Genomic DNA, 12,173 nt, shown 5'->3' with positions numbered 1-12,173 from the left:
TGCCTTTTTAAAATGATTCTTTCAAGTTCATATAAAGACTGATTAAAATTATTAGGAAGCTAGTATGGAGGTATTAATAGCATGCTTGACCACAGTACACCTTCTTTACATTGCTGCTAAAGAAACAACAAAAACCTCATCAAGCTAACAAGAAGTTCAAGGTAACATATTACTAAAAATACAAGCAAAGGAAATCCCAGAGCCTAGGAGTCTGTATAAAACGATAATTAAAAAATGAAAAAATAATAAACAAGGAATAAAAAACGTAAACAAAACAGAATTTAGATTACCACCTTTTTAGAAAGCCATCTACTACATAAAGTTGAACTGAACCCATTCTATTGGAAATAAAGTCTTCAAACAGTAAATACCTTAGTGTGCAGGCCATGTATAATCTGAATCAACCCTAACAGAGTGCAAAAGCAGCCAAGACAATCAACAGGAGTATGACCACACAATACCTATGAACACTGAAATCTGAATTTCATGTCACTCTCATGGTTTACCAAATATTCTCTTTATTTTTACATAACTTAAAATGGTAAAAATTTTGGCCGGTGCTGTGGCAAAGTAGTTATAGCTACCACCTACAACACCAGCATCCTTTTCATGTCCTGTCTCATTTCCCATCCAGCTCCCTGGTTGAGAAAGAAGCAAATGATGATCAAATCATATGGACAGCTGCGACTCATATGGGAGTCAGAAGCCCCCAGCCTCTTGCTTTTTGGTCTGGCCCAACATTAGCCGCTGTGGCCATCTGGGGAGTGAAAGAGCAGATGGAGGTCTAAGTAAATAAATCCTTTAAAAATAAAATAACATGGTAAGAAGCAAAAAAGGATTAGCTCACAGGCTATTAAAAAAAAAAATAGTCCAAGGCTGAATCTGGTCTGTAGGTCGCACTGTCCCAATCTCTGTTGTAACTAGAATTAACTAAATTAGTATAACAAAAAACTAGTTCATTCTCCCTTTTATCATTATACCATAGGGAAGTGCTAGTATCTTTTCAAAGATGTGAAAAACATTGAAAACATATTTGTCTTTTTCATGACAAGCATACAAAAACAACATGAGACATTACTGTCATAAGTATCCCCAAAGCACATCAATCCTTGAGTTGTGGAGTGTTTCTTCCCTCCCCCCCTTTCTACCCACCTATTATTTGAAAGGCAGGGACAGGTGAAGAGCTAGTGAACTCACATCCACTGGTTCACTATCCAACACCTACAAGAGCTCAGGGCAAGCCAGAACCCAAGCCAGGAGCTGGGAACCTGACTTAGATCTTCCACTTGCTTGAGGGAACACTGCGGCCTCTCAGGATGTGCAGTAGCAGAAGGCTGGCGTCAAGCATCAGAGCCAAGGCAGGATGCAGGCACCTCAAGCAGCTATGCTAGCATCTCAATGCTAGGCTCAATACCTGCCCCTGTCAGATGCTTCTTTATGCTACTAATATCGTCACACTGAGGAAAAAAACAAAACAAAACACTAACAGTCCACTGTTGAATCATGTATTCTTTTACATAAATAAAACTGAAGAATCACGCAAAAATTTCAGCATTAAGAGATTTACTTGTACTTTGGGGGATTTATTTCCCATTTTTATTTATCCCAGTTGACACTTTTTAAAAAATTTATTTTTATAGGAAAGTCAGACTTACAGAAAAAAGGAGACAGAGAGAAAAGGATCTTCCATCTGCTGGTTCACTTCCCAAGTCACTGCAACAGCTGGAGCTAAGAAGACAGGAGCCTCTTCTGGATCTCCCATGCAGGTGCAGCGTCCCAAGCTTTGAGGCATCCTCAACTGCTTCCCCAGGTCACAAGCAGGGAGCAGGATGGGAAGCAGAGCAGCCAGGACACAAACAGGCACCACATGGGATCCCAGTGTGTCCAAGGGGAGGACTTGAGCCACTAGGCTACTGCACCAGGCCCACTGTTTGACTTTCACTGTGCCATCTTTCATCCTGTGTAGTTTACTTTATCTTCTTTTATTTTTGTTTTATTTTATTTTCATTGACACAGAGAGAAGTAGAAACAGAAAGAGATCTTTCACTCACTGATTCACTCCCCAAATGGCTGTAAAGTCTGAAGCTGAGAAAATTTAGATCCATCAGCTTCCTTCTGGGTTTCCCATGTGAGTTAGGAGCCCATGGACCTAAACCATGCTGATGTTTTAACCAGGTCATTAGCAGAGAGCTGGATCAGAAGTAGAACAGCTGGGACCAGATCCAGCACCCACATGAGATGTCAGCATCACCGCACTAGCCCGTTTTGACTTCTTTAAAAACAAATTTGGGGGCTGCTGCTATGGAACAGTAGGCTAGTCCTCTGTAATGCTGGTGTTCCATGTAGGTGCCAGTTCGTATCCTGGCTGCTCCACTTCTGATCCAGCTGCCTACTTATGACAGAGGATGGCCCAAGTCCTTGGGCCCCTGTCCTTGGGCCCCTGCATCCACATAGGACACCCGGAAGAATCTCCTGGCTCCTGGATTTGGATCAGCTTGAGTCTAGCCATTGTGGCCATTTTAGAATAAACCAGCAGACAGAAGATTCTGTTTTGCCTTCACACTATCACTCTTTCAAATAAATCTTCTAAAAAAATTAATTTTCAGGCCCAGCGGCGTGGCCTAGTGGCTAAAGTCCTTGCCTTGAACGCCCCGGGATCCCATATGGGCGCCGGTTCTAATCCCAGCAGCTCTACTTCCCATCCAGCTCCCTGCTGGTGGCCTGGGAAAGCAGTTGAGGACAGCCCAATGCATTGGGACACTACACCCACGTTGGAGACCCGGAAGAGGTTCCAGGTTCCCGGCATCGGATCGGCGCACATTGGCCCGTTGCGGCTCACTTGGGGAGTGAATCATCGGGCGGAGGATCTTCCTCTCTGTCTCTCCTCCTCTCTGTATATCTGGCTGTAATAAAATGAATAAATCTTTAAAAAAAAAAAGAGCCCATGTTCTAAAACAGTGGATTCTGCTGACTTCCAAACTAAAATCACCCACTTTGGCTTTACACTAAAATTACAATGTCTTTCAAATTTATACACCAAAGGCAATCGTTCCTAGCTTAAGGTGCTTGTTTCATGGCTTTTTGAGTCCCTTTCTCATTGGATTTGACATGATAAGCACTCACTGCTAAATCCAAGTGGCTCAACACTTTATAAACTAGATACTAAATGAAAATAATTATTGCTAATATGGAAAAAATGAAAAGTATATTAAGAGGAAGAAATGAATGCTATCACAGGCTATCTATGCAAGAGTAGACAAGCGCTTTAACATATGAAACATTCTATCATTTTCAAAATGTAGGTATTTATTTTACGGACACTTATTAATTTAAATGCACTGTATCAAAGTAAAATGGTACTTTTGTGATATACTTTCATTGCACAAAATGTAAACTTCAATGTCAAGTATTATTTTCATTTTTTTCGTTTTTTGCCAAACTAAAAAGAAAAAAAAATCTTGGAAAGAATACCAAATATCCATTTTCAGTTTGTTGTCTAGCCATACATTTAACATGTTGCCAAAACCTCGCAAACTGATCAAGAAGTAGATCCAACAGAAACTCATGGTTTTACATTTCATCTCCTTCAGTATTCTATCAAATCTTCACATAAACTTGACTCAAATAAATTTAGTTCTTTTGGTTTCATTTTAATTACCTTGGCTATGAATATCTTACAGTTTGTTAAAAGTCACTAAAGCCTGGGGTCCAGCCCTATAGCCTAACGGCTAAAGTCCTCGCCTTGCATGCTCCAGGATCCCATAGAATGCCGGTTTGTGTCCTCGTCGCCTCACCTACCATCCGGTTCCCTGACTGTGGCCTGGAAAGCAGTTGAGGATGGCCCAAAGCCCTGGGACCCTGCACCTGCATTGGAGACCCAGAAGAGACTCTGGGCTCCTGGCTTTGGGTCAGCTCAGCGCCAGCCGTTGCGGTCACTTGAGGAGTGAATCAGCAGATGGAAGGTCTTCCTCTGTCTTTCCTCCTCTCTGTATATCTGACTTTCTAATAAAAAGAAACATAAATCTTAAAAAAAAAAAAAAAAAAAAGACACCAAAACTTAGTGCTAGGACACCAAATCCATTGAAATATTAAGGTACTATGTCAAAGTCATTTAAGGGGGCCCGGCACGATAGCCTAGTGGCTAAAGCTTCGCCTTGTACATGCTAGAATCTTATATGGGTGCCAAGTTCAAGTCCCAGCAGCTCCACTTTTCATCCAGCTGGCCTGGGAAAGCAGTAGAAGATGGCCCAAAGCCTTGGAACTCCACACCCTTCATGGGAGACCTGCAAGAAGCTCTGGGCTCCTGGCTTCAGATCAGCTCAGCTCTGGCTGCTGTGGCCACTTGAGGAGTGAACCAGTGAATGGAAGATCTTTCTGTATCTCCTCTGTCAGTAAATTTTCTCTTCAATAAAAATAAATAAGTTAAAAAAATTGTCATTTGGGCCCATCGCTGTGGTATTGCAGGTAAAGCACCCACCTACCAGGATCCCATACGGGTATATTTGAAGTCTCAGTTGTTCCACTTCCAAACCAACTCCCTACTAATATGCCTGGGAAAGCAATGAAAGATAGCCCAAGTGCTCTGGCCCTGCACCCAGGAAGATTCAGGCTCCTGGTCTCAGTGGCATAGCCCTGAGTGTTGCAGTTATTTAGCGAGTGAACCAGTATACAGATCTCTCTTCCTCTGTTGCTCCCTATCTCTCCATAACTCTGCTTTTCAAAAATATTAAAAGCATTTAAAAAGAATTAGAGAATATTTAAGGAGTAACAATTTTAGAGCTCTTCAGAACAACATTGTTAGCGCCTCCTAAGAGCAAAGTGTAATGAAGTAGCATGTCGTACCATCAACTGGTCAAACCACCAACCTGTAAGGCAAGGTACAACTCACCTAGAAAAAAAGTGAAGGTAAAAGCAACACTACTTAGTCTTACGCTAGTATGTTTTTAAAATTTGAACACTGGCAAATTAATACCTCATGAATTTTCATGAAAAAGAAAGAAACTGCTTAATCCTACTAATGATGGAGTGAGGAAAGAGTCTGCACTATACATATATGCTCAACTCCAAGACCAAGCACACAATCATGAAAATACTAACTCAAAGTTGCTGAAAACAAACTTGGCACCATTTCCATCAACTGGGGAGGAAAACATAAATTAGGATATTTCAGATTATTTAAGCAAGAATTCTGTCTTAATTTCTGAATTAATGATTTCAACAAACTGAAAGAATAAAATTCCATTATGTAAATTAACATTGCTATAGGCAACAAAAATTAAGCAATCTTCAAACCAGGCTTTACCAAAGTCCCAAAAATAATAGGAGCTCTAGGTTTCTGTGTACAAAGCAATTCAAAGCATAAATTAGAGCAATGAACTAACAAAAGGCAAAACTAGTAACTGCTATTACTAAATATTTTCAAACACGTAATTATTAGTTTTAACTCCCCAGATCAATCATTGAATCAAAATATGATTAAAATTAAGTACAAACCATTTAGACTTTTAAATCTATTAAATTCACCCAACTGTATTCTTTTTTTACGACAGCAAAAGCCTGGAACATCTGGAAACAACACCAATTACCTAACATTCACAATATAGATACAACAAGAAGAATTAGAACACCCAGTGTCAACGACATCCTTAACTCATTCATTACAACATCTTTAGGAAAGTACCAGAGATTTTTACTAACCTATGCTTAAAAAATGGTTGAAATAATTATTAAATATAAATTGCAGTGAGTGCAGATCACAATCTGTACAGAATATATCTCCCAAGTTAACTAAAAAGACCAACAACAGTTAAGATTACTAAACTGAAAATGATATTGAATAAAAGCTTAAAGAGATTTAACTAAATGTTAGTCTTAAACATCAATTAGCTTGACACTTGGTTTTCTACTATTACTACAACCAAGAGAACCCTTACTGGGAAAAATTACTGCTTGTGATTTATTTTCACGACACACAAAAACCTCAAGCCTCCAAAGGGAGAAAAAGTGATCATTTTAGCAGCATCCTATAATACGCCCTTCTGGAAAACTAGTATTAGGCCAAGTAGGGCAGTTCTCATAGATCTTTGGCGCAGGAAGGCATCTGCATCTTCACTACAGAGGTTGCTCAGATGTCCTAAGGTAAAAGGAATTTATTAAGCCATGTATCAATTGTTTTAAGACAAAATTATGTACATTTGCAAGCAAATCTACAGAAAGAAAAGACAGATAGAAAAACTTCTATCCACTGGTTCACTCCCCAATAGCCAAATGGCCAGAGCTAAGTCAATCCAAAGCCAGGAGTCGGGAACTAGTAGCTTCTTCCAGGTCTCCCATGTGGATGCAGGGGCCCAAGGGTTTGGGTCATTCTCTGCTGCTTTTCCAGGCCAGAAGTGGAGCAGCCACCACCAAAAATGGAATGCCAGCACCAAAGCGTGGAAGATTAGCTTGTTGAGCCAAAGCATCAGCCCAATTGTTTTCAAAATACTGATTACATATTGTTTACAGATTCAGTCTCTTCCCATCCCATAAGGGTGCTGGTTCAAGTCCCGGCTATTCTGCTTCTGATCCAGCTCTGTGCAAACATGTTTGGGAAAACAGGATGGTCCAAGTGCTCGGATACCTGCACCCACACTGGAGACCTATAACCAGCTCTCAGCTCCTCCTTTTGAGCTGGCCAGCCTCAGCTGTTACAGCCCTTAGTGGAATAAACCAGCACATGGACATATATCCCATACCAGGTTCTCAAACTATCTATTGCAATTTTTTTCCTCATCTTTGCATTTTTGTAAAATAAAGTAAGAGTATCATGGCAACTGAAATCACTATAAAACTTTCTAAATCCTTAACACAGCCATTTCCATTCTTAATTCATTGTGAACATACAAATAGGTTATGGTTCTCCACTTTAGAGCTCCTTTATTCTACACATATTAGAAAAAATAACTAAATCACAAAGAACCATTAAGGAAGTTAAATTTCAGCTTGATGCAACAGTGAACTACTAGTAAATATGTGTGTTTCACATTGGAATGGTTCAGCACACACTGAGGTCTTCTGAGAAGCATTCAAAAGAGAAGAACCAACTGGCAATACAGCATAAATACTGTCTACTCTTCTGACTGAGAATCATCCTCCAATTATTTTCTACTAAAACTAGTCGTCCCCCACTCAGACTTCTGGAAGTCAAAAATGATACTGCCCATACTAATTTCTGTCCAATATTAATTTTAAATTCTTAACTACACAGTTTTAGTAGTTGTAGGGAATCCAGCCAAACACTTTTCCTATTTACCTACTTCCTGCATATCCTCCAAACCTGCATATCCTCCAAACCTATCCTCCACAAAAGTTGACTTACTTCCCAGAAGTGACATCAACTACTAGGTTGCTGCTCCTCCCAAGTATTAAGTACCTCTAATATCTTATATCTTATAACAATCAAAGTTGGTGCTGAAATTTTATCTTATCAATTATCAGATACAGCTAATTATTCCTTTAGAAATATTCCTAGTAATAAGACTCTTAGAAATATCCTTTGCAGTTACATTTAAGGAAATCTTTCTCAGTTATTCTGAACACTATTTATCAAAATTCTGATCTGAAATACCAGTAATGAATGACTCATTTTCTTGAAAAGAGCAAGAGTCAAGTGATATCAACATACAAAGCAACATTAGTAAACCTGTTATAGAGGAAGAACACTTACAACCAAAAAAATAATAACAATAGTAACAACTAAGTTAGAGTCACAGTGAAAGAAATCTACTCTATTAAAATTGAGATTTCAAACTCAGGTAAAAAAATATTAACTAAAGTTCCCATCTATTTGTCACATATCTGAAAAATCAGAAAAAACATCTGTCGCAGACTCAAATTTAAACATAACATTTAGACTTGTTAACACTTTAAAATTTTCCTGGAATGTTAAGCAATCACCTGTAAGAAGCCCTTTTTCCATAAGTTCTCTCAGTGGCATGAAGACTTTAAACATTTTAAAGTATGAGCTCCAAAATAAATTCTCAATTCTGAGAAACATTTGAAAATCACCTGTTTTGTCTCTCAGTATTCTGGAGCTCCCTGTGGTCCCTTTTCAGGTGTTTGGTCAAAGACGTAAAGTACTCTTTTAAAAGGTTCTGGAAAGGCTGTTGTTTCTCTGGACTAATAATCTCACTAGGAGGAAAACTCAAATTAAACTTCTCCGCAGCACTTTTTACTTTCCTTGGTACAAGTCCAGCAATATCATCACCACAATGTCGACAAAAACTAATCACCACCGAAACATGAGTGTGAGATTCCCGATCAGCATTAATAATATTTTTTAGCTGTTCATATATTAAGGAAAGGCCCTCCTTGTCCGTAAAAATCCCAACTATTGTCAATTCTGCGATAAAACGCAAATCAGTTCTTAATTTGGTAATGTTAGGTGTTTTTTCCTCTTTCCTTGCTTCAAAATGCTTTTTCCAGACCTGAAGAAGTGATGGGGCAAAGTCAGCATAGCGCTGGTGGAAGAGAGAGCACAGGTGCACAGCACAGTTCACATCGGAGATTTTTAGCTTGGCTTCCACAATAGAAGCTACAGCTTCTGCAATGTATTTGCTTAAATTCAGGCCATTAAAATCATGGGACAAGGAGTCTCTCTGTTGCTCTGTAATAGTTTTTAGTTTCTTGACAAAAGCAGTATTTTTCTTCAAACTTGAATCTAGGCGGCTAAAGAAGTTTTCCTCAGGTCGGTTGTCTGGAGCATTTTGGTTTTTGCTACGAAGTTCCTTTCTTAGCTGATGTCGTTCCCAAGCTTCCTGATGAAGCTGAAGAGATTCCTCTTTTTCTCTATTTAAAAAAAAAAAAAAAAAAAATTAGGAGTATCACTTAAAAATCCCATGTGCATAAAAGCCAACGAAAAACTAATCACCTAGTTATCAGAAACCAAGAACAAAAGATGCAAAAGGTCTTTTTTCTTCTTTCAAAGACATGTTAGCAATGACTTAAGATAATGAGCCCAATATATTGCTAATACCTAAACTGACAAAGAGGAATTTAAATAACTAGATTAAAATTTCAAATCATTCTGCTAAATGGTAAGCTCAACAAAGTTAAACACATGATGATGAAAACAGAAAAGATAAAATACGCTTTGGAAGGCTATCAAGACAAATAAAAGCTTTGGAAAAAACAAAACTGTTTGCAAAGAATATTTTTGTCAACGAATAATCACTATAAAGGAATATTTTTAAATGTTTTAAGGACTGAGGCTGGCACTATGTCATAGCAGATAAAGCTGCTGCCTGCATCACCAGCATCCCAAATGAGTTGGTTCAAATCCCGGCTGCTCCTCTTCTGATTCAGCTACCTCCTACTGGGCCTAAGAAAGCAATGGAGAGGGAGAATGCCTGGGCCGCTGCATCCATGCGGGAGACCTGGAAGAAGTCCTGGCTCCAGACTGGACCAACTGCAGGCGTTGCAGCCATTTGGGGAGTGAAACAGAGGACAGAAAATCTGTTTTTCTCTCTCCCACTCTTTCTATGCCATTCTGTCTTACCAAAAACAAACAAACAAAACCTTTAAAAAAAATACACATTTTAGGGACAGGTAACTGGTCTAGCAGTTAAGCTGCCAGCTGGGACACCAGCATTCTTTATCAATCCAACTGCCTGGATTCTTGTTGATGTATACCCTGGGAGACTAAAAGTAGATGTGTCCCTGATGCCTATCTGAGAGCTCTGGAATGAAGTTCTGGCTGCCAGTTCTAACCGTTGCAAGCATTTGGGAAGCAAACCAACAGGCAAGATCTCTGTCTCACTGTCTTTCAAATAAACAAGAACATTTTAAAACACAAGTCGCTTGGGCCCAGCGCAGTAGCCTAGCGGCTAAAGTCCTCACCTTACACACACCAGGATCTAATCCTAGTGGCCCTGCTTCCCATCCAGCTTCCTGCCTGTGGCCTGGGAAAGCAGTCAAAAATATCCCAAAGCCTTGGGACCCTGCACCCGTATGAAAGACTCAGAAGAGGCTCCTGGCTTCAGATGGGTTCAGCTCTGACCATCGCAACCACTTGGGGTGTGAATCAACAGACAGAAGATCTTTGTCTCTCCTTCTCACTGTATATCTGACTTTCTAATAAAAATAAATAAATCTTTAAAAAAAAAAACACAGGTCTCTTTAAAAGTAAAAGGTAAGTGTTCATCTTTCTGAGATAATCATACCTAAACTCTTACATTCAATAATTTTTCTACTAAAATCTGTAATATGTTGAAGGTTTGCATCTGAGGCCAGTTTTGTGGCATAAATGTACAGCTGCTACAATGCAAGCATCCCATATGAGTGCTGGTTGAGGCCCAGCTACTCTACTTCCAATACAGTTCCTTGTTGATGCACTTGGAAAAGCCATGTGGGATGGCCCCCTGCACTGGCCCCTGTCCCACATGGGAAAACCCAGATGATGTATTTGGCTTCAGGTTAGTCTAGCCCTAGCTGTTCTGGCCATCTGGGGAGTTCACCAGCGGATGGAAAGATCTCTTTCTTTCTCTCCTCCCCTGTGGGATCCCAGGGCGGTCAAGGCGAGGACTTTAGCCACTAGGCCACGCCGCTGGGCCTGCCATTCAATATTCTTAAGATACATGAAAGAGGGCCCGGCGGCGTGGTCTAGCGGCTAAAGTCCTCGCCTTGAAAGCCCCGGGATCCCATATGGGCGCCGGTTCTAATCCCGGCAGCTCCACTTCCCATCCAGCTCCCTGCTTGTGGCCTGGGAAAGCAGTTGAGGACAGCCCAATGCTTTGGGACACTGCACCCGCGTGGGAGACCCGGAAGAGGTTCCAGGTTCCTGGCTTCGGATCGGCGGCCCGTTGCGGCTCACTTGGGGAGTGAATCATCGGACGGAAGATCTTCCTCTCTGTCTCTCCTCCTCTGTGTATATCTGGCTGTAATAAAATGAATAAATCTTTAAAAAAAAAAAAAAAAAAAAAAAAAAAAGCCCAAAATATTCTTCATGGAACTGGAAACAATGATCCAAAGGTTCATCTGGAAGCACAAAAAACCACGGATAGCTAGAACTATCCTGAAGAACAGGAAGTTAGCAGGGGGAATCACAGTTCCGGACCTCTGGACATACTATAGGTTTATTATTTTTTTAAAGATTTATTTATTTTTATTACAAAGTCAGATATACAGAGAGGAGGAGAGGAGACAGAGAGGAAGATCTTCCGTCCGATGATTCACTCCCAAAGTGACCACAACAGGCGGTGCTGCGCCAATCCGAAGCCGGGAACCAGGAACCTCTTCCAGGTCTCCCATGAGGGTGCAGGGTCCCAAAGCTTTGGGCCGTCCTCGACTGCTTTCCCAGGCCACAAGCAGGGAGCTGGATGGGAAGTGGAGCTGCCGGGATTAGAACTGGTGCCCATATGGGATCCCAGCGTGTTCAAGGCAAGGACTTTAGCTGCTAGGCCACACCGCCGGGCCCGAGAACATGTTTATTTGGGTGTCTCTCAGAAGTCTTCCAGCCACAAAAGACTCAGGGTTAACAGTGAAGGAATTTTTTACTTTTTAAGAAACTTTAACTAGGGTTTTGTTTTTTTTAAAGGAAACTCTAACTAGCATACATTTGCATTAGACTTCATTTTACACTTTTTTTTTAAACTTTCAGATATCGAATTAAGTCTTATGAGAGAACTCATACACTTTAAAATATTCCACGGTGAAAAACAATTTTGATGTTGGTTTGGGGTTCCTATACCATTCATTTATTTTATTTTGTTTTGTTTTTTGTTTTTTTTTTAAAGATTTATTCATTTTATTACAGCCAGATATACACAGAGGAGGAGAGACAGACAGGAAGATCTTCCGTCCGATGTTTCACTCCCCAAGTGAGCCGCAACGGGCCGATGTGCGCCGATCCGATGCCGGGAACCTGGAACCTCTTCCGGGTCTCCAACGTGGGTGTAGTGTCCCAATGCATTGGGCCGTCCTCAACTGCTTTCCCAGGCCACAAGCAGGGAGCTGGATGGGAAGTGGAGCTGCCGGGATTAGAACCGGTGCCCATATGGGATCCCGGGGCTTTCAAGGCGAGGACTTTAACCACTAGACCACGCCGCCGGGCCCCATTCATTTATTTTAAAGATTTATAGATTTGTTATTTATTTGAAAGGCAGAGTTAGAGACAGAGAACAGAAAGACATGTGATT

General features: G+C 40.6%; 1 protein-coding gene across 3 annotated transcripts in view; it reads right to left on the bottom strand.

Annotated features, from left to right (window-relative positions):
- The window catches only part of UPF2 (UPF2 regulator of nonsense mediated mRNA decay), a 103,539-nt gene that overhangs the window by 81,934 nt on the left and 9,432 nt on the right, over positions 1 to 12,173 (bottom strand). For all 3 annotated transcript variants that reach the window (XM_058669476.1, XM_058669475.1, XM_058669474.1), the window contains exon 3: positions 8,047 to 8,826. In XM_058669476.1, the coding sequence (XP_058525459.1) occupies positions 8,047 to 8,826 (780 nt within the window). The remainder of the gene's footprint in view (positions 1 to 8,046; positions 8,827 to 12,173) is intronic.

This window comes from Ochotona princeps, chromosome 10 (genome assembly GCF_030435755.1).
Source record: "Ochotona princeps isolate mOchPri1 chromosome 10, mOchPri1.hap1, whole genome shotgun sequence".
Lineage (NCBI taxonomy): Eukaryota > Metazoa > Chordata > Mammalia > Lagomorpha > Ochotonidae > Ochotona > Ochotona princeps.
Note: the sequence above shows the minus strand (reverse complement) of the source record. Positions and strands in the feature narration are given on the sequence as shown.